We start from the raw sequence: 27,573 nt of genomic DNA, 5'->3' as shown, positions 1-27,573 counted from the left end.
TATGTTTGGTAGATTTTAGACCATATTAAATAAACTCATATTTTTAGGTAAAACTATAATATGGATAAAATCTAAAGAAGTAATTTGCCTAAACAGTGAAGATCACTTGTTACAACCTTGAGAGCGTCCAATGACCTAGCAATCTTTGGAGGAGTTGATTAGTATCTTGAAAGTTCATGAGATAGAACTTTAATATGAAGACTCTAGGAAAGGCTCTAAGCATTTAGAAGCCAAAGAGAACTTCATCGTCCATAGCCATCAAGGTCGAGGAATAGTTGATGAATAGTCTGAATGATAGAAGTCTAGCTATAGAAAATGAGATCTCCTTGGTCTCAAGGAAAATCCACTCCATGTGAAAGAAGAAAGGTGGTTATCGTTGGAGGAATTACTCAAAAGGTTTCCAAGTAATCTAAAGATAAAAACCCATTGGTCAATATTTATAGAATAAAAAATTTCAATTTTGTTCGTTATCTTTTGTTTATATGAACAAAATAAAATTAAACGTACAACCCCAAGGTATTGATTAAGTTGCAAGAGAGAGTCTTACATCTAATAAGTCACATGATTGAACCTCCATACATTTCCTTGATATGAGAGAGAAATATATTCTTATGTAAATGTTCTTTGAATATGAAGGTTTCTCTTGCCCTGAAATCATTCTCTCTCCCCTAATTTTTCTCTAAAAAACATTTTCTGTTTTATTTTCTATATCTGGCATCTTTACACTATCTTTATATTTTTGTCTTTTATTTATATTATTTTCATAACACCTTTAACACATTTAGATTTATAATAAGATTATTAGTTAACATGTTTCTTGATTTTTATTTAACGAATTTCATTAGGTAACTATGCTATATTATATATTCATATCATCATATTAGAAGGAATTAATTTAAATCTAATAAATGAGAAATTTTTTTCACAACTACATGATTTATTAATTTTAGTAAGGATAGTGTAGGTGTTGAGTTTGTTCCTATTCAAGAATTTTTCTGTTTTATATACATACTTGTTAGTAGTAATTTTACAATCATACCCGCTTTTGACACAGCACACCAAAGCCACGTGCCTCGACACGTTGAGGCAGATAAGTGTAGTTAGAGAAAGATGCCACCTCCTCCCACTGTGTTGTTATATATATATATATATAATACCATCCGACAGACAAATGGAGGAACTATATATAAATTCAAGGTTCAGGCTCTTCACAAGATGCATGCTTGAACCATATCAGCAAAGAAGAAACCTTCCACACATAACTTGTCACTCGGTGTATCATATAGTTTGAAGGATTCGCAAATCGCAACACAGTAGAAGAAATTAGATATATACATCTTTCTACTCTCTTCTTTTAATATCGATCATCTCAAGCTAGAGAGGTATGTTTCTTCATATTCCCTCCTTTTTCTTTATCATCATCGACCATCGATACTTTTTTCTTCTTCTTCTTCTTTTCTTTTGTTAAATAGTGGTTTGAATGCTTGTTAAAATTAGTTTGTTCATGAGCCATAGGCAAAGTAGCCAATTGGTTTGTAATACAATAATAGGATGCATTTTGAAAATGACAATATAACTTAACTTTGGTGAGAATGGAGAAAATTTAATGTAACTAGACATAGTTTTTTGAATTTTTACTTTTTGAGAGGAGTAGAATAATAGCGTAGAATAGATCATGCATCCTTAATTAAGCATTGTGCAGCAATAAAATTAATTATTTTTAATTAAGTTTCAATTTTTTAATTTATTTTAAGTTTCTTTTTTATTAAATATTTAAAAAAAATATCTTGTTTTTTTTATTTTTTTTTCTTAAACTAAACATATCCTAAAAGGAAAAATTAAAGAAAAAAAGAAAATGATGATTATCATAATTGATCCTAACATAATTTCTGAACAGACATGTTTGGGTATTATATCGCGTAACTAATAAGTATAGCTAGTGAACAAAGTTTCCTTTATAACTCAACAATATAGTTAGCGGCATTAGTCGCAGGTGATAAAATTCTTCACGGTTTGTTCTCTTTTCTCTTTTTTGTAAGGTAAATTATTTCCACACTTTTTTTCGTAGCAGTTAAACAAGGAAGGATAGGTTAGGCAAAAGAATATGTTAATTTAAGGAGTTATATTCACCGGAAAAAAAATGTATATAAGGTGTTAAGCATGGAAGGGCAGTTTGATATATAGATTACAAGAATAGTTTTCTTAGCTTATCTGAAATATTTATGTTTTTTTTTTTTAACTTTAGAGTTATTAAGATATCCATCCATAAAAGCAAACGTTAATATTTATAATAATTCAGAAAAAATATTTGCTTCAAAATAAAGGTGCTTCTAAATTTATGTTTAAGGTAATATAAACTAAATAAATGAGGAACTAACGGGTTAATGAATTTACTCATTGTAGCTCGTAATAACTCGCGCTTAAAATATACTAATGATTTATATATTAGGCAAATGAATTTTATGATTAACATTATTAAAATTCGACATAATAATGGATGAACTAATTAATCCGTTTTGACTTTTTTAGTAAATTAGTATTTTTTTTAACTTGACTACCAGTAAAACCTTCAGAAAATTTATTACATATATGAGGTTTTATATTTCAAATTTTTTTATCACTATTGTGAAAAGACTACTAATTAGAGAATATAAAATCTTAGCAATTGGATGATATTAGTTTTTCTTTTGGCAGAGAGAATATTGGTTAAGGAATCTAACAATTTCTTTTACTAAAAATTGTATTAAAAATATATTGAAATTTATAAAAAATATAAAAAGTAACAATTTTCAATAAATAAATTATATTTAATTCTATAACCAAATTAGTTTAAGTAATCAAATAATTAAACATAAATAATTAATGTGTTAAAATTAAGTACTAAAGTTAACATGGAATAGTTGGAATAATATTCGATTTTTATTTTTAATAAAAATAATTTTTTGATAAGATTTTATTTATTTTATACCAATTTTAAATTATCGATCAGGTCCCTTTTCTTATATAAATCGGGAAAAAAATATTAAGGTACTGACATCGGTGGAGCGGCAGAGAAGTCAACTTTTCTTTTAATAGTCTTTGTTTGTTTGGTACATTATTAAATATTAAATATTCGTCTTTACATAATGTATGTTGTATAGTTACTTAGAATTTTATATTTATAAGCTACAGCCATAATAAACGCATTTTTTTCCTTCACACCAAACGAGGACCATGACCATATCTTGAATTGCCCCTCGTATGTAAATCTAAATGTTAGATCTTTATCAACTTTTTGGTGCATATCCTAAGAAGGATGTCTTTTATATGAAACAAAATTAATTATATTACTATGTTAGCACCCCCCTCATCCCACCTTGCACAAAATCTCACCCACACACCCCACATGTACATGCATTTTCTCTAGTATACACTTTTTTAAACAACTTTTGGGGAAAATATAATCAATTGATTCTTTTCCAAAATCTCTCCATTTTATCATAAAGGGGAAAATAAAGTCGAAAAAGAAGAAGATTCTTGCTTAATTAACATGAAAGAAAAAAAGGAGTGTATTCAAATAAGTGGGGGAAAGTTGGAAAATTCTATGGATGTGACAAAGGAAGGCAACATGTAAAACTTCCTCTTCCACTTCACATGCATGTGCTGTTGCGACAAAGAAATAAAGGAAACACTCATGACTCAACATTGTTGCGTATTCATTACATTCCAATAAGAACCCTATTCTGTGAATCATCTGTATGTGATCATATCATGCATGCTTGTGAGTTGTTGGCTAGCTAAAACCCTCCATTAAGGGGCCCCATGTTGCATGTGATGTATATAATTAATTTCCCTTAAGTTAAGCTATATATGAAACTATGAAACTGCAGAATGTTTTTTTAATTAAATCATTTGACGTATTATAAAGCGCGCACGATCTGTGCTATTATTCATACAATTAAAGTTGAGTTTATATGATCATATATGGTCATCTTGTGTTAATTATAGCTCATTCAGTAGATTGATAAATCATAATATTATGAATAAAAAATGAAATATAGATAAAGCATTTAATTGTAAATTTATACAAAATAATCACACTAATAAATTAATTCTTATAAATATCAATCAATTAATGTTGTTTATATTAAATATAAATCATGTGTTTTCCTCCGTATAATGTTCTTAATGTTTTTTCTTTCTGTTTTTTTCTTACAAAAAACTCTGGGGAGCTGGACTCCTTCAATTATCCTGTTCTTTATTAATTTAAGACAGCAAAGCTATATATTAATTGAAAATAAACTGCACCACTTTCTATGATCACCCTTTTAAATTTTAATTCAATAGTTTACTTTTTTTCAAGTATTAGTCTTTATTTTTCATGAATGATTAGTGCCTATTACTTTATTTATTAAAAAAATGTTCTAAATCAAAACTCAAATAATACATATTATACCGTATATATATAGTGTTTTCAATTTACTCAATATACTATTATTAACAAAATATATAAATCTCAGTAGCTCTGTTTTTGTGTGTTTACTTTCACTCCTCACATATATATCTGCCGACAGTATTTTCGTTATTTTTTCTTACATCTTCTAATTATCTATACCAAATAATGTAGAGCTTCATTTCATGGTTTATAATGAGGTACGAGAGACAAACATACATGAAACTAGATTTGTTCAGCTTTGTTAAACATGGCTTTTGTGGCAATGATTGTGTAGAACAAACATTCACATAATCATATGCATTCATCTATATATGATGATGGTTTAATTTAGGATGCAACCTTTTGCAGTTAATCATGCATTGTTTGAATCAATTCTGCTTTGTCGGCAATTGTATGTTTGTCAAAAATTTTAGATATGGAGAACAAATGAAAAAGACACTAAAGACAGATATAAATATCATCAAACTTTTCCTCATTATCTTATTATGAGCATATATATATATATATATATATATATATATATATATATATATAATATTTTAATTGAAAATATCATTATTATGTTATGTGCGAGTTCATATAAAAATTGGACTCATCAGTTACATTGTTTATTTGAAATGATGATCATCATAATATATTTGAGCAAAAAACGATAACTAAAATATAAGAAAACTATTTACAACTTGCTTAAAGAAATGAATCATATAAATAGTTGATTCAAAATAAACTATACAACGCTTGTATAAGAAACGTTAATAAATATAAAGGGGAGGAAGAAAATGTTAAAAAAGAGAGAATGTTACAATATATATATATATATATATATATATATATATATATAATTTTTTCAAACCAAAAAGAGAGAATGTTACAATATATATATATATATATATATATATATATATATATATATATATATATATATAATTTTTTCAAACCAATGATTCTTTAATATATATTTTAATTATACTTCTTTATGTATGCATGATTGCATGCACACGAACCTTTTTTATATTTTATATGTAGAAAAGAAAGAAAGTTATGATATAAACCCATATAAAATTATCAGGAAGGAAGAACTATTAAATCCCAGCTCATTGTAACTTAAAGACACAAAAGATATCACAGCTCTTATAGCTCGTACAAGGTTTACAATTGTCAAGACTCTTATCTCCGAATATTAGCGATGTGATACCAGAGTGTGACACTTGGCGTAGCAGCATTCAGTCATAGCAAAATTTTAGGTTCAAACTTCAATTTTTTGAAAAATTGATGCCCCAGAACTAAGTTATATATGCAAAAATTTTGTCCCAGAAAATTGTTTGGTATGATGCCCAAACCAACTATTTAAATATAAATATTATTGATTGCCGTAGGTTCAGTTTGAATGTAATTAAAATTATACTATATATAGAATCGCGTTAGATATTTTTTGATAAAATATAATCATGGTATAGTTCTTTTAAAAGATTTTACAAAAATTATTTGTTTTAATGAGGGTCACAATTAAAATTTTCTTTTACAATTTTTCATCAAACTTCATTATATAATTATCATAATTTTTAAAAACATTTTTAGTTAGAAAATCACCTTTTTCCTATGTTAAAAAAAAGGTTGTTGCTTTAGCTCTAAAGTGCAAGAGAAAGGAATTAAGTATGGTTTTTTTTTATTAAGTGTCAAAATTTATTATCTCAAAGAGAAAGACGAGAATCAAATCTCTGCACCAAATAAAATGTAATTATATGTTGTTTAGTTTCATGTATATTCCAAATAAAGTAAGTTGCAAATTATATATGCACCAAATAATAGGTGTTTTTATTGATTTTTTTTAAGAATTTAGGTGCAATCATATATTCATATGCAGAATTCACTAGTCACCACTTGAGCCAAGATACACAATTTTACATACATGGTATTATGTGATAACTAGAAAAAAATTTAAGAGAAATCCTTAGGACTAACAACACACTTTTTGATATATTCTTTTGGATGTATTTTTTTATTATTTAAAATTTATTAAAAATTATAATTTTGCACATTTCACATCTATATTGACCCTCTCTCTTTCCTATTTTTTTTTTACTTTTTAATAATAAAATGTGTTAGAACGCTTATGTTAAAAAGCGTGTTGCTAATATTTTTTTATTATTGATTGAAATTATAATTTTGTAAGTTTTTTATCTTATTTATTCACTCTCTCTCTTTCTTATTTTTATAATTTTTTATAAATTTTAATCAACAATAAAAAAATGCACGTAAAAAAAAGTGTTAACAATAACAAGCTAGTGTGTGTTGCTGTCATTTTTCAAAATATAATAATTTTGTAATCACTCATTGGGTGAAAATGATCATATATCCACACTCATTCCAAAAGGAGAAAGATAATAAGAGAAAACAAAAGTAATGTGCAGTGTCCAGCAGGTTTGATTGTGTTCATTCGTGTATCCCCACAATAATAATAAAAAAAATACAGTATTGTAGAGTGACCCCCCTTTTGGATAATATGATGTGATTATCAACTATGATTCAACTCCAAACTTTTCCCAACCTTTGCTCAATTCCGCGTTGCAATTCTTCTCTGCAAGCTGTGGTCCATGAGTTGGCGTGCCATGTTATTAACTAAATCTATTTTTTTTTAGCTATGGAATTATTTTATCCTCTAATGCTTCCTCAGTTTGCCCCATCTCCTTCGCATACTTTTGTTTAACCAATTAGAATATTCTAAAAAAACAATGCATTGTTGATTCCTTCTTGTCCTTTACACCTATAAACTATATGTTACTAATTGGCCTTTTGTTTAAGCTGATTTATCTTACCTTATAGCCATGTTTATTGGTTTGACATAGACATACCATTTTATACCATAGTTGTTATTTCAAAAGTTGATTGTTATATTATATATATCCTTTAGAATAGGAACCAATAGTAGTGAGCTTAGGTGCTTACTTGCATACATGGTTATGATCATGATCACTCTTTTTCATTCTTGTTAGTATTTTAATTGCTTTGTTTTCTTATTGGAATAATCCCCTCTTTGTTAATGTTAGGTGGGTTTTGATGTATCTGTGCGAAGACATAGAGTAACTTTAGAACTGGTAAAAGTGAATGCCAACAAAAATTAGAGACTAAATAAATAAGAAGAGTGTAATGCAAGACTACTAAAATTCACCAAATGGTTTAGTTACGTACTCCTCTTCTATACACATCCACCAATTTATGTTATCACAAAGACAAAAAAGTAAAACAAACAAATAAAAGTGAAACTTGAGATGTCGAGGTCTTCATTAGACGCCGTGAACAAGAGGCATTTCCTGCGTCAATTAACTCTTCAAGTTGGATAAAAAAAATATTGCTGGACGGTAATTATGACTTAATTATGAGACCAAGTTTACTTTGAATTTTATAAAATGTGAAGGAATTTATTTTCTTACTGTATGGTGGTCTAGTTAAAATTAAAATTTATGATTGCTTCTGTGTATCCACATTCAATGATACTAACCACATAGCATTTATATTACTGCAATATACTAGTATGACTCAATTCCCTGAATAATCTTTTCCTAGATAGACTTTATTCATTACCAGTATTTTAATTAAATTTCCTTTATATATATTATGACTCAATTTCTGTACCATATATTCAACATCTTTTCCTAGATAGACTTTATTCATGTTCATCCATTGCTACACATGCTACAAAAGAAGAAGAAAAATAAAAGTTTAATTACTTTTGGTCTATAGTTAATATATTTCTCTTTTAGCGTTATAATTTAAAACATTTTATTTTAGTCTTTATAATTAAAAAAATTTCATTGCATATTCAGATTCTTTAAAATTACTACGAATTTGGGAGTGAAAAACCATAAAAGAGTTGGATAGTTTTAGTTTTTTTAGTAGTTTTATGGATTTGAATAGAATTAAAAATTGTAACTATACCAAACTAAAATGAGATATTTTAAACTATAAGACTACAAAAGAAAGTTATTATAATTATAATTATAAGGACCATTACACTAATTAGTCCAAAAATAAATTATTACGATGTACAGAAATAAAAAAAAGACATGCACGAAAGCAAGCATTATCATTCCAAATAGACTGCGAAAAATTCACACGTCCATATTAGAAAAGATAAAAACTTCGTACCCTATCGCCCAGACTCTTGGCTATAAAAAATGCGTAATAGTTGAATGATGAATTTTGAGCAATCTAACCGTCCATCGTGACCTCGGATTATCGATGGACCACCACTAATGACCGTCATATATAAACATGTCAAATGTCATTGATAACCATGCTTTTGCTACAAAAAATTCTGTGTCAAACCCCATTGTTCTGTTCTTTGTTTGTTTATTTAATTGAAGGTGTAAAAATGTAAACTTTCCCTCAACCCTCCCCTTAAAATTCTCTAATTACTACTAACTCAACTAAATTGCACAGTCAAAGCTCCAGAATCTACAAAAAAAGGAGCAACTTTTTTTTTTTTTTCACCTACAACTGCAAATTCTTTTGTTCCCTCACTGTTGTGTATTGACAACTTAACAATCTTCTCTATCACCCCATCTTCATTTTTCTCACTCTTGTTAGTTATTCCTGGTACCCATTTTGAACAGTGATGAAGCGTCATCATAGGTCACCACACCACCAACAGGTACTGTTTTTTATTTTTTTCCCTCTCTCTCCCTCTGATGGTTTTTCTTTCTTTGTTTGTCTTTTTATGTTTGTGTGTGGTTGTTGCTGTTGTGGGGGGGTTTTGTTGATTTTGGGAAACTGAGGCAAATTGCAGAGAAGTTGGGCTGAAATATGTTGTTTCGGTTGGTCCTGCTTACAGCTCTTCTGGGCAAGGGTGGTCATGCGCAAGTGGTTTAACATGGGGAGCTATGAGTCTGATTACAGTGCTGACCCTGTTGATGATGATTCTGAAAGTGGTTCAGACAATGAAGGTGAGTTTATGCAAGAGTGATTTTGTTGTCATTTTGAATTTGTGTGCTTTTGTTTCTGAATTTTGGGGAAGTGAGTTACTTTTATTTTGTTGATTTGATCAGAATTGCGAAAGTTGAGCATTGGGGTCAATAGGGTGGGAGAGTAAACTGTGAAGTGATCTAAAAAGACTTTGAATTGGGGTTGTTTCTGGGTGTTTTAGGCTTTATTTGATTATATTTTGTCTTTTTTGCTGCTGAAGTGTCACTTTGTGTTTGGTGTGATATTTAGAGCGAGGAAGACAGTCGCAGTTTGCGGACAACAGATGTAATGAAGATGAAGCTTCATCTGAATCATCAGGTGACTTTTTGTGTATGGGATGATCTTATATACCATCTGTGAATTGCAAAGTTTTTTTCATTTTCACTAACACACATTCAAGACTGGCATAGTAAGGCTTTTGAGTGGTGTAAGAACTAAGAATGATACATCTCTATAGTTCTAAAGCTAGGATTTGTTGATGCTTTTTTGTCACTTTGGATAATTCGTCCAGTAGTAGACAGCCACATGTAAATTATTTGATTTTTTGCATTTGAATATAGATCATAGAGTTATGTCACTGAAAGTAGGTATAATTGTAAGTATGTACTGCAGAAAAATACACAGTTGCAAAATAATGCAAAATCAAATTGTTCAATGCTGTGTTCTGTAAATTTTAAACCTTTATAACATTATCCCTGGTGTGGAGACTTTTTTTTTTCTTTTTTTCTGAAAGCAACTTGTCACAAAAAAATCTTAGCATGCTGCAGAAATCAATAGCCCCATGAACATCCTGTTCTAACTTATAATTTTTGTAGTCTGTTGAGTTTTTCATCTCTTCTGTGAAGTGACTGTGAAGGTTTAGTACGTTGCTTTAATTTATTGTCTGTGTATTAGCCTAAATTGATATTGAATCACAGAATTTCTTCCAAAGTTAAGGAGGCAAAAGTCATCAACTTATAGATCTCAGTATATAAACAAAAATGAGCTGAGGTGAGATACCATTCTCATGTTTATTCAGTAAGAAAGACTGCACAATAGTTGCAATTGTTTTAAAGTGTGAAAAACACAGTTTATTTGGCATGATTGCCAAAGCCATTCATATCTTAATAAGGATTCTGGTGTATATTTGCCTCCTAGGGTATGTGTTGGGACGTGGAATGTTGGAGGAAAGCTTCCACCTGATGACCTTGATATTGATGATTGGCTTGGCATCAACGAACCAGCTGACATCTATGTCCTGGGGTAAGTTCTTCACCAATTGTTACTGAAAATACTTCTCGAGCTGGACATGGTATATTTATGAATGAACTTTTGGTATTTGTCATAAGTTTCTATTTTGTCCACTTCCGATAGTGTATGTAATACATCTGATACTGTTTTGTAAAACAATGATTTACACTTGCAGTCTTCAAGAGATTGTACCCTTAAACCCTGGTAACATATTTGGTGCTGAAGATACCCGTCCTGTTCCAAAATGGGAGAATATTATTCGAGAAACACTGAATAGAGTTCGACCTGAAATGCCAAAGATAAAATCCTTTAGTGACCCTCCATCTCCATCAAAATTTAAGCCCTCAGATGACGTCCCTGATATAGAAGAAGAAATATTACTTGAAAGTGATAGTGACATTGGTGAGGAAGTCCATCCTTTGGATGAAGAAAACAATATTTGTGATGGAACATTCATGGGTGAAACTGTGAATACAAATTTATTAGCTTCCGATGCTGCTGATATTGCAAACACCACTTTGCCAGTTAAAACTGACTTACAGAGGCAGTTTTCTTTTCCAAAGATGTTTGATAGGCAAAAAAGTTTTTCAGAAAACATGGACACATCATTTGCCCAACAGGCCACTAAACTAACTCGAATGCTTAGTGGGTCTGAAAGGGTGGTTTTGAGCTGGCCAGAGCCTCCACTACATCTGCTATCTCAGCGAGTTTTGGATAGACCAACTTCTTTTAAATCACTCAGATCCTTTAAATCATCTAAGTCGTTCAAAACATACAACTCTTTCAAGTCAATTATGGATGAAATGCCAGGGATTGTAAGTCTTCCTGAAATTGACCTTGAAGCTTTGATAAAGAGAAAAAGAAGATCATCATATGTAAGGATTGTGAGCAAGCAAATGGTTGGGATTTTCATCACCATTTGGGTTCGTCGGAGCTTGCGTAAACAAATTCAGAATTTAAAGGTTTCAACTGTTGGAGTTGGTGTAATGGGCTACATTGGTAACAAGGTCTTTTTCTTTCTTCTGATTATTTTTTTCCACTGCTTAAAATTATATTTTTGTCATTATATTGTACTATTATTGTGATAAACTTTGTACCCCATTGCCCAGAGGCTCTTCGCTATGCGAAGGTATGGGGGAGGGATGTTGTACGCAGCCTTACCCTTGCATATGCAAAGAGGCTGTTTCCAGATTCGAACCCATGACCAACAAGTCACCAAGGCACAATTTTACCGCTGCACCAGGGCTCGCCCTCGTACTAATATTGTGATAATTCAGCTTTATTTTCCCTTTTATTGTCATACTATTTCCTGCATTATCCTAATGATATTAGGTTCTTATATATTGTTTGCTATCTATCAAGGACTCAAATACTCTAGATCTGTTCCACAGTTCTAGATAAGCTCAAGCTTTTTGCATGTTATTTTGGCTTTTTCCTTCTCTCACCATCTTTTTTGCTTGCTGACATTTGATTTGCTCATTGCCTGCTGATCATGTTATCATCTTACTGGTTCTCTTGTTCGGTATAATTTTTCTTATAATTATAATTCATAACAAATCAACTACCCATCTTCATGCTTTTGGGTCAAGATATTTTTTTTTGAATCATGCATAAAATCAATCTCCTCTTTATCTTTTAAATAATCATATTTTGATCAAAATTCTGGAAAAGGGGGAAATGGCCCTCTCAGTTAAAGGATTTATTTTGATTTATCTAAATGAATATAAATTACTTACTAGTTAATCCACCTATTTTTAAAGTTTTAATTTTTTTTATGATGATTATAATGAACTTTTAGTTCATGGTGGGTTTTTGAATTAGATTGATTGTACTATTGATGATATTTAATATTATGTAGAGTGACCATCTGACCGATATTGCAGTAGATTATTAAAACCATTTCAATTTTCCAGGGATCAATCTCTGTCAGCATGTCCATACATCAGACGCTTTTTTGTTTCATATGTACCCACCTTACTTCAGGTGAAAAGGAAGGAGACGAACTTAAAAGAAATGCTGATGTTTATGAGATACTTCGTAGAACCCATTTTCATTCACTTTCTTATGTTGGACTTCCCAAAAATATCCTTGATCATGAGTGAGTGCAATCTTTAGTATACTATGACAAACTATTTTTTTTTTTTACTTCGTTATTAGAACTGTTGTACTTTTTTCCACATTGTATGTTTTACTTTTGCACTGAATTATTAGCTAGTCCTTGGTTTCTTTCTTCATCTTTTAGCTTAATTATTTCTTGCAATATTTCTATGGGTTTATCACTTTCTCTGTCTTTGAATTATGTTAGGCCAAAAAATATGTTTGTAATGGGAGATGGAGATTGACATGGATGAGGTGGTTGCTAACATTTTTTAAATTAGAATACAAGGAACTTATTGAAGAATTATCTGGTTGTGGTCTCTCATGCCAAAGTTATTGGTGCACTAACATCAGTTAGACTCCCCATGTATCTAACCTATATTTATTATTGACAATCGTAACGTGAACAAACCCTGCTAAATAATATTCACTATGCATTAGCAGTTAGCACATTACTTTTCTTCAAGAAATAATATTGTTTTGCCATCTTGTGTCATAATATGCTGTATTTTCTGCAATTGAGCTGCCTTTTCATTTCTGTTTAGGTTTAGGCAAATATTTAGTGGCTTATGGATTTATTTTGTATTATTCCACAATGGTGTGTCAATGGGCTTCTTTTCTACCCATATTTTGTATGTCCATGAATGAGTTGCAAGGTCGCTAAAAGTTAGCTTATATGACACTAGCTGTAACACCAACATCAGAGTCACTCATATAACATTAGACACAAGAGAATAACACAGATTACAAAGTTTTATCATATATTTTTTGGATTAAACCTGACAAAAGGGAAAAGCAGATACCAGACTGCAAAAGTACACAGGACAATGTCTATCACAGAGTAGGTAACCTCTCCCAATACACAATACACAGGCCTAAGCCCAAACAGAGTCTTCCTCTCCCTGACATGCCATTCACATAAGACACACACACACACACACACACACACTCTTAACTGTAAAATTGTTACTAAACACATAACTGCTGTATAACTTTTAAGGGTGGGTTCTTCAAGACTTCAAGTGTTTGGGTGCTTATCAAACAACTCCTGTTTTATTCACTTGGATGGAGCATTTTTAGCTTCTGTTCCTGTTTAGTCACTGTAATTTTGTCTTTAAAAGTTCTGTGGTTTATAATTGCTTAATCAATTTAATTTATATGCAGACGAATAATTTGGTTTGGTGATCTGAATTATCGTATCAACTTATCAAATGTGGAAACAAAAGCTCTTATCTCAAAAAAACAGTGGTCAAAATTGGTTGAGAAAGACCAGGTACTATAGCAACTCTTAAAGTTTCTGTGAAAAGATACTTTGATCCCTTGATCTGTTGGGTAATAGTAAAAATATTGTGCTAACATCTGCTGCCATTCAAATGTTATTCTCTTTTCATTTCATACTAAATTAACAAGTCACTAATATTGCTAGGTAAGCCATTACTTGAGTTATAATTTTAGACAATGCCTCGCCTTCTATTTCCCTTCTATTTAAGCTAACCCATAAGACAATTCTTTAATTTAGTACTGATAACAACTATAACTAATTCTACAACTGTTCTAACTACTTTGCTCTGGATCCTATCAAATTATCTGGTTGTTTAATAAATTAAATTGACATCATATTATCACAGCTCATGCTAGAACTCAAGAACGGTGTGTTTGGAGGATGGTCAGAAGGCGTCTTAAACTTTCCACCAACTTATAAGTATGAGGTCAATTCAGATAAGTACTACGGAGAGGATCCCAAGGTTGGAAAGCGCTCACCAGCATGGTATGCTTTTATTCTGAGATTCTGCTTCCATGTTTGCTAATCCTGTGCCTTTATGTTTATTTATTGAGGAGTGCTAGGAACACTTTTTAAAATTTATTAAAAACTACAAATTCGTGAGAGCGAATCTTTAAATATGATATGAAACTCACAAAATTTTGTTATTTCCGATAAATTTAAATCAATTAAAGAGAATGTTCCAAAGAATGTGTAAGAGAGTGTGTTCCTAACATGTCTCGTAATTATCTATTAAAAACCATTGTTTTCTCATGTTTTCAAATTTCTTAGGAATATATAATATTAATCATTATTTGTGTCCATGTTTATTCACTATATGCGCTTTGAAGACACACCTAAAAATCAAAAAGAGGTGTTTTAGATCAGGTATCTGGTGTAGGAAACAAGTTGAATGACTCAAGCTTTGGTCACAGGAGACAAGATCTTAAACTTATCAACTTCTGTCAAAATTTGATCAATATTTAACCCTAATATTTTATTAAAAATTTGAAGAGAATAAAATTTTCTTGACTCCTCCCAACCCATGGCATGCGAAAACTTGTTCTAATTGTAAGGGTGAGTTTTTTCCTTTTAGTGGCTCTTTATAAGGTCATGTGAACTTTGCTTCCTTCAACCTCCATAGAGCTCTAGACTCTAGTGCTGTAACTTCCCACTAATGACCCTTGTTCTTCCTCCTAAACTCAGACACGAGATGATTCACCATCCTATTTTATAAATTCTCATCACTCAGACAAGTATCACCTGCAGTCAATATACTATGATTTGAAATTGACTTTTTAAAAAAAATGATAAATATAAATATTTAATTAAAAATTACATAAACTTTAGATAAATTGTACAAGATTAATATGTGAAATAATTTAATAATAAATAATAAAAAATTAAAAAAAAGTCAAAATAATTTCATATGCATGAACTATTATTTAACTATAATTGTGCCAATCATAAGTTTTAAACAAACATCTGCACAGGTCTTACTCGAGACCTCTGAAAATTTCTAAATGCTTCAAATTGAATATACTAATCATGATACTGGGTTAATGAAAATGTTTTGACTTCATTATTTCCTTACACCCCATTTCATGGTTTATGAACTAGTGGTATGGTATTTGATACATGTCTTACCCTTGATGAATTTTCTGCTTGTTTGTAATCACCTTGAAGGTGTGATCGTATTCTTTCATATGGCAAGGGAATGAGATTATTGAGTTACAGAAGGGCAGAGCTCAAACTGTCTGATCACAGACCTGTGACTGCCAAATATATGGTTGAAGTTGAGACATTTTCTCCTAGGAAGCTACAGCGAGCCCTAACTTTCACTGATGCAGAGATTGAAAATGAACAAGTCATGACAAATTTAAGTAATTGGAATTTAGCTGCTTAACTGGACAGGTGAATTGCTTCTTATATCGTGTATAAACTTGTCAGCATGCATAATTTTCAAATGAATTATTCGCAGCCTATTCAACCCCCTTACTCGTGTTGAGAATCATAACCCTTGCAAAAAGCAACTTCAGGTTGACTATAATGAAACTATCAAAGATAGAATGTCCTGGCCATAATAATATTATTAGTCAATACCTGTTGCTCTCTTTGATTTGCCTTGGCCACCAGCTATATTCTCCATCACTTTTTAAGGGTTTGGGAACTTTGGCAACTATTAGTCCAAGCTGGTATAGGGACCAAATGTGTAATTAAACTTGTATTTATAACTCAGGGGCTACCATTGGATTGCATCAACTTTTTTTTTATAATTAGCAAAATGTTAGTTTTGTTAGCGGAGGGGTTCAGAGGGGTTTGAACCCGCGATCTTTTCCCTCTTCCCTTCTCCTTTAACTATCCAACCCACCTTATATCTCCCGGACTGCAGCAACTATTACTTGTCTAGGTCTCAATATTATCAATTTGAATATTTGTACATCTCTGAAATCATGCTCCTGTTGTAATAAATATATTATCTAATTCTACTTTCTGGTGCAGGGATACATCATGAGTTGTAAAGGAGATTAACTTGCAGAATTTCAGGAGCATCAATGATAGCTGCTGCAACTTCTAACACTCACATTGCCACTACTAGAATTAGATTCATTCATTTTTTTTTTCTTGAATTTTTTGTAATATGATTTTTCCTTTTAGCAATAAGATTTAGAGTTTGTTTGATTGGCTATATCCTGTATATGTACATTATGTGATTGAGGTGTGCATTGTATGTAAGATATTTTCCCTTTGCCTTTTCTTCTTTTCATATTTTTTGCATCAATGGCTTTGTTTCATATATAGGCATGAGGGAGTTTTGTGTGAAGGCATGGTGTAGGAATTTTGGAGTGATCGATGTAATTGGTATGTAAGGGATTTAAGGGGTTGACAGGGAGTTTTTGTTTTTTCTACTGTCAGATTTCTTTGAATCGTTTTCTAGCAATTGTGGCACAACATGCATTGTGTTGATTCCTTCCTATGTCCTTTTCTTCTTATTAAGGTGAAAAATTAAATATAAAAGATATTTGTCAATTTATCATTCGGATTTATTTATTTCTTATTAATTTGTTTCTTCGTTATTGAAAATAGAAAAATAATTTTTGGTTTGAGATGCATTTGTGTGATAATTATTTCTTTTTTTTTTTTGTTCTTTTGCAATTTTTCCATCTGAAAGGCTTCTAAATTTTTTTAATCTTTTTGCATCTCCCGTTGCCAGAGATTACTTTTATACTGCTTATATTCTTAAAGCAAAGTCATCCCAATCTTTAAAAGTTTTGTGTTGATTGTGGACTGTAAGGGAGCATCACAATGAAATAAATAGAGGTTAAGATTTTTGCTTCACCAAAAAAATATTATTTTATAATGTACGGAAAAATATCCTTTCAAACCGTGTAAATTTGTCTAATTAATTCCAACTAAAAATGGAAGAATAAAAAATTCCAATTTAATACACTTTTTGAGGAATTTTTCTAACTAATTCCAACTAAAAATAGAAATAAACAACTCCATCTTATGTGATTAATTAAAATTAGAATAATTATATTAAAAGTTAGACTCACTTATTTAGATTTTTTATACACGAAATTTTGAATAATTTTATATTGTTCCCATTATTTTATACTAATTTTAAATTCTGTACCATTTTTCAAATTTGTTTTTTTTCTACAATTATTTCTACACTAATTAATTGTGGGAACAATTGGTAGCGTAGAAACAATTGAAGTAATAAACACCAAAACAATGGAAGTTTGGTGGCTCTTGTGGTGAACATCGTTTGGATAGGTGGTGTTCTGTATCACAATCAGAATTGGCACAATTTTATCAAATGCCAGGGTATCTGTGATATTATTTTATGCGATTATTTTTTTACGAAAGTAGTAAAATAATAATTTCCGTAAATAGAGTAGTTTTAGAATAACTTAGCTTGTATAGGTATTATTTTCTGACGAATTTTTATCTTGTAATGGGAGACGTCATCCCTATTAATACCGTTAAAGTTAATTATTTTTTACTTGTTACATCAATTATACTTATGATTATGATTGATAAAGAAATTATTTTTTTTTACTTTGGTTATAAATATAACATATGTAAAAAGTAAAAAATGATTAGTATTGGAAGCATCACTGAGTAAGTCGTATCCCACTATAGAAAAAAATGTGTCAGACAAAAATGGGTCAGAAAACAACATCTACAAGGTAAATTGTTCTCATATTACACCTTTTGGATAATTTTTTCTTTTTTTCACCCACTTTGATAAAAAAGTCTATTTTATGCTTTTCCTTTTTGTATATGGATTCTGCAGTTAGGTTGAAATCTTCTGGTATGCTCTTTGTTGGGGGTATAAATTAAGATTTTGGCAGCAGGGTAATGGCACATGATTTGTCACAGTAGTTTCTTTTGTGGTATTTTTTACTACTATTGAGTGAAAGTTTTTTTAATCATTGTAGAGGACTAGCACCACTCTTGTGACAGAAGAAGATCAACTACACCACTACACTCTTCTCTGAGTTCAGTAAATACCAAAACCACAAAAGTCAAATGCTAACAAATCCTTAAACACCAACTACACTTTCTAGCTAGTTGAGAATTGCAAAGCACTAGACATTATATATATATATATATATATATATATATAGGTAGTTATATTGCCACTTAATGTGTCAAACATATCCCACTTTCAGAGATTTCTAGCTCTCTGCTATGGCTCGGCCACTTGTAATGATCCACCCTCTACCAAACAATTATTCACATATTGGCTTCACTCTTGTGAGCCTTATGGTGTGTGCCATTGCATTGCTCACGTGTGCTTCTCATTCGCAAAAATGGCATCAGTGGATCTCTTGCTATGCCTTTGCAGAAGAACCTGTCATAGAATTCAACAATGAAGCTGTCATGAGCACTTGTGATGATGAGCAAGAAGAAGATGGTTCACTTTGGCAGAAGAACATTCTAATGGGTGGGAAGTGTCAGCTCCCTGATTTCTCTGGTGTCATAATATATGATTCTGATGGCAATATAGTGAATCCTGCTAAAACTTCTCCCCCATTACTAACCTGGAAATAAGGATTTTGGTTTCACTATATTTCTTCATGGTCTCTCAGTTTCAGCAGTGATAATTGTTGTTGCGTAAAACTCCAAGTTAAACCAACACCATACGTTGGCAATATGTCAAGAGTGTCTCTTACTCTCTTTTTGTATCCACATATGAAGGTCTTTTGTAATCTTTAATGTATGTCCTTAGATACTCTGTAAAGTAAAACATGAATCTTTAGTTTGAAATTAAGTACCTTCATCATTAATTTTTGAGAAGTGCTAGTAACACACTCCTCCTAACACACATTCTTTCATTGGTTGCAACTTATTGAAAACGATAAAATTAGGAGAGAGTTGTTAAATGAGATGTGAGACCCACAAAATTTACAATTTTCAATAAATTTCAACTAATAATAAATAGTGTGTTAGAAAGTGTGTTACTAGCATTTCTTTTTTTTTTTTTTTTCTTCTTAGATAATGCAGGTAAACCATAAAATTAATATATCATTCTTTATGAAAAATTTAAATAATACAAAACGAGTACACAATATGACCCCAATCCAGTTCGCAAAAGCAACTATTCCTTATCTGATGATAAATTCTTCCCCAATCCAGTACACAATATTTTGTCAGATTTCTAAGGGTACAAAATGTGTATACATGTGTATCAGTCTTTATATATAGCTAGTTATAGATATACACGTGTTTTATAAGTCTTAATAGTTGCAGATAAGGAAGTTAAATTAAGCCAACAACACATTAGCATGATTCATCAACTCTAGTGCCAGGAAAATCACAATAAAACTTCTATTCAAGATTATATGATACTTACTCTGGAAACTATGTATCAGCAAACAAAATGTTGAAGATGAGTGTTATAAAGCAAGTTAGACTACATTCACTTTCCTCATGGGCAAACTCTTAGCTTTGTAGGACACAGTTGCATCGATAACAATAATTAGAGCCAAATGTGGCAGTTGGAACAAATCTATTTCATTAAAATGGCAAATCTTTTAAGGACAATGTCATTTACTACTAAGTACTAATACATAAATATAGTGCAAGCCAGATTTTGAATATTGTCCATACATGATGGTGTTGGCTCCAGCATGGACTTGGTTTAGCATGAATGAATATTATATAAATTAAGCCGAAAGTGTCATTCCGGCAAAATGAGAACAATCTGAAGCAGAGGGTTATAATTTCAAAAGCTTAAGAGTGGAGTTATTCATGTTGAAGTGAATTGCTGAAGCTTAATCCTTAACAAATTCACTATCAGGTTCTTTCCCCTCCTCTTTGCTCTTATTTTTCGATTGCTTTCAAGAATATTTGACGTTGCTTTTCAAATAGCATTAATTTATATGTTTTGCTCTAACTATATATTCTGTAATTTTATAAATTTATTGCTATGGTGAAGATTATGAATACAAGGATGAGAAAGGTATTGATACAAGGATGGTATTGATATGGAAATATGAGGAAGAAGACGGTTACACAAAAATAATGGAGAGAAAATGGTGGGTTTCATTTGTATATTTTAACCTTTTTCTCTGATAAAAAAAATGTCACACTTTATATTTTTGAGGTTAATTGGAATTTTTTGTTTTTATTTTACTAATTGTAATTATTTTATTGATTGTGTACTGTAAAGGTGATGTGGGTTGGATTTGTGACAATGCAAGAATTAAATTAGGAGGGACTTGAGACTACTAGAAAATCAGCTTCCTTTCTTTGTTCTTGAACAACTTTACAACCTCGCTGGTATGAATCAGGAATTTCCCTCCTTTCTTCAGATTTCTTTCAACTATTTGAAGTATGTGGGATATAGAACATCGTGTCCAACAGAGTCCCCAAAGCACTTCACTGATCTTACGAGAACTAGTATAATATCGTCATCAAAATTTGTTCTTAGAGCACAAGAAGCATGCAAAGAAAGAAAACATGTACACAGTGCAAGCCAACTACGGGAGGCAGGTCTTAAATTCAAGGTCAGTCCAAATGAAAATGAATGCTTACTTGACTTGACCTATTCCAGTGAGGGTGTGTTGACAATGCCAATGTTGAATATAGGTGACGATACAGAAATGTTCTTCAGGAATATAGTGGCATTTGAGCATTGTCACCTTTCAGATCATACAAACATCATTACTCAATACCAAAAGATTCTAGATTTTCTTATCAACACTGAAAAAGATGTGAACATATTAGTTGAAAAGAAAATTATTGTCAATACGATGGATGATGCTAACAAAGTGCCTACAATGGTTAACAATCTGGACTCAAATCTTATAGTGCCACGTTTCAATTCACACTACGACTCTCTCTGCAATAGCTTAAATGATTTCTATGAAAATCCTCGCAACAAGTACAAGGCTATATTCATACACGAGTACTTCAACACTCCTTGGAAAATAGCATCTACAGTTGCCGCAATTGTGCTTCTTTTGCTCACATTGATTCAGACTATATGTTCAATAATCTCACTGTTTTAATTAAGGTAAGAAATCATGATATATATATATATATATATATATAAGGAGTTGAGAGGGAAGTCAATTGGGGGAAGGAAACTTCTGTAATGTGATTTCCTACCTTGTTGCTTTTCTTTCATCAAATAATAAAGATTCTGCTATATGGTTCTTAACATTAATTATTTGTTGCAGTATAACTTTAATTTACTCTCTATATTGATCTGTATTAATTGCGTATACGCTTTATATTAAAAATAATAGTTACTTATTATTATTGCTGTGTATATGATTTCAATTTCTAAAAAATATTTGTTTAATTAATGGGTACTTATATATATCATTTATATTATAGGTTATATTAGTTTTTTTTTCTAATTTATTTTTTAGATTCAATTTAGTATTTTAATTCTTAAAATTGATTCACTTTAGTAATTTAATTTGTATGTTGAATTTGATCATTAATTTTTAAAATAAACTTAATTTGATTCCGCAGTCTAAATCAATTTGAACTTAATTTGATTCACTTTAGGTTATATTAATTTGTATGTTGTCGTTTACATTTGATTTGATCATTTAAATATATATTTTGTGACGGTTTAAAATCGTTACTAAGTAATTTTAACTACATAGTATAATTTCTTAATTAATACCGTAGGATTAATATAGAATATAGAATTAAATTAAATCAATTTTAAAAATTAAAAGATCAAATTAAATCTCAAAAAAATTTAAAAACTAAATTAAACCTAAAAAACAAATTAGAGGGCCAACAAACTAATTTAATCATTATTATATTGTTATTAAAAATCTGAAATAAATCACCTTAGTGTGAATGTATGTATACATGATTTTGATGATGTCAAAGAAGAATCTAACAAGGCTGCTTCAAATGATAAGCATTTGCTTCAAGAATAATTCAAGATTGCTTCAACAAACAAAGCCTTGTTTCAAGATTCACTAAAGACCAAGCCTTGCCTTAAAACAAAGTGCTTTCAAGACATGCAAGGCTCTGGTAATCGATTACCAGGAAGTGTAATCGATTACCAGAAGACAGGGTTGAGAAATAGCTGTTGAAAAAGGTTTTGAATTTGAATTTTCAACATGTAATCGATTACCATATGTCTGTAATCGATTACCAGCAACGAAACTTTGGAAATTCAAATTCAAAAGTCATAACCCTTCAAATTATAACTGTGTAATCGATTACACAAACATTGTAATCGATTACCAGTGGAAAGTTTTCAGAAAATCTGCCAACAGTCACATATTTTCATTAGATTTGTGAATGGCCATCAAAGGCCTATAAATAGGTGACTTGGGCACGAATTTTAGAGAGAGAGAGTTTTGCTGGTCCAAAATGTCTTATCCTCTCAAAAGAAAATGAGAGAGATTCCAAGAGAACTTCATTGTCAAATGCTCTCTCAAAGAACTCTTGGGCAAACACTTGCACATCCATTAAGAGTTCATCCATGGATCTTCATTGTAATATTCTTCTCTTGAAGAGAGAATTCTTCTTCTATTCTTCTTATTCAATGAGATTGGTTAAGAGACTGTGAGTCTCTTGTTGTAAAGCATCTGAACACAAGGGATGGGTTGTCCCTGTGTGGTTCAGACTTTGTAAAGGATTTTACAAAGATAGTGGAAATCTCAAGTGGGTTGCTTGAGTACTGGACGTAGGCACGGGTTGTGGCCGAACCAGTATAAAACTGTGTTTGCATTCTCTCTTCCCTTATCTTATTTATTTTGTTGCAATCAATTGTGTCTTGCATGTTTAAAGAACATTGTTAAATTGATTGTTGTTGCTTCTTCTGTATTCTAAGCCTATCCCTCTTAAGATTATTGAGGCCACAAGGTCCAACAAGTGGTATCAGAGCAGGATTCTTGTATAAAGTTTAAAAACTTCAAGAATAGATATGGCCTCATCCAAATTTCCATTTTATGAGGGAAATTCTATCAATAGGCTCTTATGTTCAATGGTGAGGGTTATCATTATTGGAAAACCCGAATGCAGATCTTTATAGAAGCCATATATCTAAAGATATGGGAAGCCATTGAATTTGATTCCTTTATTCCTACAATGGTAGAGAGAAATGCAACTATATAAAAAAAACTAGAGAACAAAGAAGATGATGATGAAAGAAGAAAGAAGAAGATTCCTCTTTAGCCCCAAAATGCTAAGTGCGATCAACTTGGGCACATGAGATTCAATTGTCCTGTGTTTAAAAGAAGAATGGAAAAATCCGACAAGATGAATTTCAAAGAGAAGAAAGAAAAGAAAGGATATATCACTTGGGAAGATAATGTCATAAATTATTCAAGTGATTCAAAGAAGAATATCATAAGTCTGGGTATCATGATGAAAGACTATGAAAATGGAGAAGAGCAAAGTCAATACATTGATAGCAATTTCTCCAAACACATGACATGCATCAAAGTTTATTCATATTTCTCCCCAAAATAAAGTGGATATGTGATTTATGAAGACAACAAACAAAGGCCATATTTCTCCCCAAGAAAAAGTGAATCTCAAGAAAAGTAAATATGTGATCTATGGAGACAACGAACAAAGGCCACTTGATCAACAAGCCCAACAAGTGACATCAAATGATACCGATAGGTCACTTGTCTTTGATTGATTACTTTTGATGCTTGTTTTCTACTTGACTTTAGACTATTCTTGATGATTGCGATTGAATTTGATTGACTGTGTTTGATGATTGATTGATTGTATTTTTTATTGTGTGTTTGATTGTCTTTGATGTTTGTTCCTGATTGAGTTTTTGATTGTTTTTAAAGAATCTATTAAACTTTTCAAATTAGTTTCATGTTTTAAGAAAACTATTTAATTTAGAAAAGGAAATTTTGAAATTGAAATTTGAAATTGAAAATTGAAATTTGAAAAGTTAAATTTGAAAATTGAAAATAAAAATTTGAAATTTGAAATTAAAATTTGAAAGTTGGAAGTTGGAAGTTGGAAGTAGTTATTGGAAGTTGGAAGTGGAAGTTACTGGAAGTTGGAAGTTGGAAATGAAAGTTATTAGAAGTTGAAAGTTGAAAATGGAGGTTGGAAGTTGGAAGGGGAAGTTACTAAAAGTTGAAATTGGAAGTTGGAATTTAAAATTTAAAATTTAAAATTTAAATTTTAAAAATTTGAAATTTGAAATTTGAAATTTGAAATTTGAAATTTGAAATTTGAATTTTGAATTTTTTTTTAATAATAGAAATTATTGTGTATAGTTAGTTGATTGTTAATTTAATTAATTTGATTTGAAATATTTGATGATTGATTGTGTTTGATTGTGTTTGATTGATGTGTTATTGTACTTGTTTTTGCTTGATTAATATTGAATGATTGTTTTAATGCCTTTTGGTATCATTTATTCTCATACATTGCAACAAGTGGTAACATCTTTCTCCTTTCTATTCATGATTTGTTTTTGATGTTGACAAAGGGGGAGAGAAAGATAAAAGATAAAATAGTAAGAAAAATTATCTATTGTTTTATGAGACAACTTTTTATATATGAAAAATATGAAATCTTCAATTGTCTCATATAAGCAATCATTGTAAAACCAAGGGGGAGTAAACTATATGCAAATAGATATTTTCTTTGTTGTTGCTTCTAACCTACAGGTGGTTGTCATCATCAAAAAGGGGGAGAATGTAAATCATGAAGATTTTGATGATATCAAGAAGAATTTTCTTGAGAAAGGGGGAGATGTAAATCATGCAAGCTTTGATGGTGTCAAGAAGAAATCACATGTTTGTCATCATCAAAAAGGGGGAGAATGTGAATGTATGTATACATGATTTTGATGATGTCAAAGAAGAATCTAACAAGGCTGCTTCAAATGATAAGCATTTGCTTCAAGAATAATTCAAGATTGCTTCAACAAACAAAGCCTTGTTTCAAGATTCACTAAAGACCAAGCCTTGCCTTAAAACAAAGTGCTTTCAAGACATGCAAGGCTCTGGTAATCGATTACCAGGAAGTGTAATCGATTACCAGAAGACAGGGTTGAGAAATAGCTGTTGAAAAAGGTTTTGAATTTGAATTTTCAACATGTAATCGATTACCATATGTCTGTAATCGATTACCAGCAACGAAACTTTGGAAATTCAAATTCAAAAGTCATAACCCTTCAAATTATAACTGTGTAATCGATTACACAAACATTGTAATCGATTACCAGTGGAAAGTTTTCAGAAAATCTGCCAACAGTCACATATTTTCATTAGATTTGTGAATGGCCATCAAAGGCCTATAAATAGGTGACTTGGGCACGAATTTTAGAGAGAGAGAGTTTTGCTGGTCCAAAATGTCTTATCCTCTCAAAAGAAAATGAGAGAGATTCCAAGAGAACTTCATTGTCAAATGCTCTCTCAAAGAACTCTTGGGCAAACACTTGCACATCCATTAAGAGTTCATCCATGGATCTTCATTGTAATATTCTTCTCTTGAAGAGAGAATTCTTCTTCTATTCTTCTTATTCAATGAGATTGGTTAAGAGACTGTGAGTCTCTTGTTGTAAAGCATCTGAACACAAGGGATGGGTTGTCCCTGTGTGGTTCAGACTTTGTAAAGGATTTTACAAAGATAGTGGAAATCTCAAGTGGGTTGCTTGAGTACTGGACGTAGGCACGGGTTGTGGCCGAACCAGTATAAAACTGTGTTTGCATTCTCTCTTCCCTTATCTTATTTATTTTGTTGCAATCAATTGTGTCTTGCATGTTTAAAGAACATTGTTAAATTGATTGTTGTTGCTTCTTCTGTATTCTAAGCCTATCCCTCTTAAGATTATTGAGGCCACAAGGTCCAACACTTAGTTAAAACAAGATAGATATTGTTATTATCTACTATTAACGTGTTTTATTAAATACTAAATTAATTGAGTTAAAATAATTTTTTTTTCAAATTAAAAAACAAAGTTATAAGTAAATTAAATAAGCTAAGGCAAACCAAGCTTAAACTTTAACAAGCCAATCCAAACTCTTAATTAAGCTCCCTTAAATGAACTAAGCTTGAGCCACCCATTTTTTAATAAGTCAAGCCTAAATTTTTAGTGTTCATCTGAGCTCGATTGGTTTACACCCCTAGTTGTAATTACACAACAATACCCTCATATTACCAAGCTCAAACCACCATAATCCCAAAATTTAGCGTTACTTATATTTGAGGCTCTACCAAAATTTAAAACAGAGAAAAAATACTAGCATTTTTAACAGAAAACGAAAGAAAGTGTCAAAATGAAAATTTCAAAAAATATAAATAATCAAAATAATTTTTTTTTTTAATTTACTCAAATAAAACTTTTAAAATTTAGTGTACCAAAATAAAACTTTCGAAAAAAAAATGAAAGATCAAAATAAATTTTTTAAACTAACCTAAATGAAAAAACACTAAAAAATAAGTGACATTTTACCTAAAAATTAACATCTAAAACTATTAACCAAACAATTACCTAGAGCTACAAACTAAAATCAAGAACAAAAAAGGCGAACTAAAAAATTTCTCAATTATTTATCTACATATATGGTACAAATCTGACAGTTTTTGTTTTAGTCCCTATCTTTTGATTTGATCCATACAATATTCTTCTTCACTTGTTCTAGTCCCTGCCGTGACAATAGATAATAAAAACAGAAGCTGCTATATTTTTTAGGCACATAAAGGCAGGAACTAAAGCAATTAAATTATAATACTATTTCTACTACAGAAAAAAAATCTTATCTTATCTAATACAAAAACGAGAGCCATTTACTTCCTACACGATACAATATGACCCGCAATCCACTTCACAAACCCGATTCTTTGTTATTTGAAGATGAATTTTGTGCCCTAAACCCCACAACATTGAGTTTAGAATTCGTAGATTTTGGTGGCACTGACCATTTCTGAAGCTACTTGCATTATAAGATTTTCAAGATTTTGAAACGTTAATCCCTTTCTTCATATATTTGACTTGTGACCCTTTACCTGATTTGCCCTTAACTTTTGAAACTTTAACCAATAAGTAAAACAACATTCCAAACATCAATTATTCTATAAGTTGTACATGTATTATTTTCAATGAAAATAAAAG

At 30.7% G+C, this 27,573-nt stretch overlaps 3 protein-coding genes across 6 annotated transcripts; all 3 read left to right on the top strand.

Moving 5' to 3' along the window:
* The first annotated feature begins 1,189 nt into the window (after window positions 1-1,189).
* Window positions 1,190-16,960, top strand: LOC114391025 (type IV inositol polyphosphate 5-phosphatase 3-like). Of its 4 annotated transcripts, none has more exons than XM_028352015.1 (12): window positions 1,190-1,382; window positions 9,049-9,086; window positions 9,222-9,378; window positions 9,647-9,715; window positions 10,315-10,387; window positions 10,535-10,639; window positions 10,803-11,634; window positions 12,541-12,725; window positions 13,889-13,997; window positions 14,353-14,492; window positions 15,672-15,899; window positions 16,488-16,960. In XM_028352015.1, the coding sequence occupies exons 2-11, from the start codon at window positions 9,051-9,053 to the stop codon at window positions 15,889-15,891; spliced, it is 1,926 nt and encodes a 641-aa protein (XP_028207816.1). In that variant the 5' UTR covers window positions 1,190-1,382; window positions 9,049-9,050; the 3' UTR covers window positions 15,892-15,899; window positions 16,488-16,960. The 4 variants fall into 4 exon arrangements, with proteins under 4 accessions (XP_028207816.1, XP_028207819.1, XP_028207815.1 ...); XM_028352018.1 differs by having other exon boundaries at window positions 1,191-1,382; window positions 9,267-9,378; XM_028352014.1 differs by lacking the exon at window positions 1,190-1,382 and having other exon boundaries at window positions 8,663-9,086.
* Window positions 16,961-18,651: 1,691 nt separating this feature from the next.
* On the top strand, window positions 18,652-19,309 carry LOC114388957. Its single transcript, XM_028349512.1, has one exon. The coding sequence runs from the start codon at window positions 18,687-18,689 to the stop codon at window positions 19,047-19,049; it is 363 nt and encodes a 120-aa protein (XP_028205313.1). The 5' UTR covers window positions 18,652-18,686; the 3' UTR covers window positions 19,050-19,309.
* Window positions 19,310-20,672: 1,363 nt separating this feature from the next.
* LOC114389403 (putative UPF0481 protein At3g02645) lies at window positions 20,673-21,522 on the top strand. The gene has a single exon (XM_028350071.1). It carries the CDS (start codon window positions 20,783-20,785, stop codon window positions 21,509-21,511), a length of 729 nt encoding a protein of 242 aa, XP_028205872.1. The 5' UTR covers window positions 20,673-20,782; the 3' UTR covers window positions 21,512-21,522.
* The last annotated feature ends 6,051 nt before the right edge of the window (window positions 21,523-27,573 follow it).

The sequence above is a fragment of the Glycine soja genome, chromosome 16, assembly GCF_004193775.1.
Source record: "Glycine soja cultivar W05 chromosome 16, ASM419377v2, whole genome shotgun sequence".
Taxonomy (NCBI): domain Eukaryota; kingdom Viridiplantae; phylum Streptophyta; class Magnoliopsida; order Fabales; family Fabaceae; genus Glycine; species Glycine soja.
The sequence above is the reverse complement of the archived record's forward strand: the minus strand, read 5'-3'. Positions and strand labels throughout refer to the sequence as shown.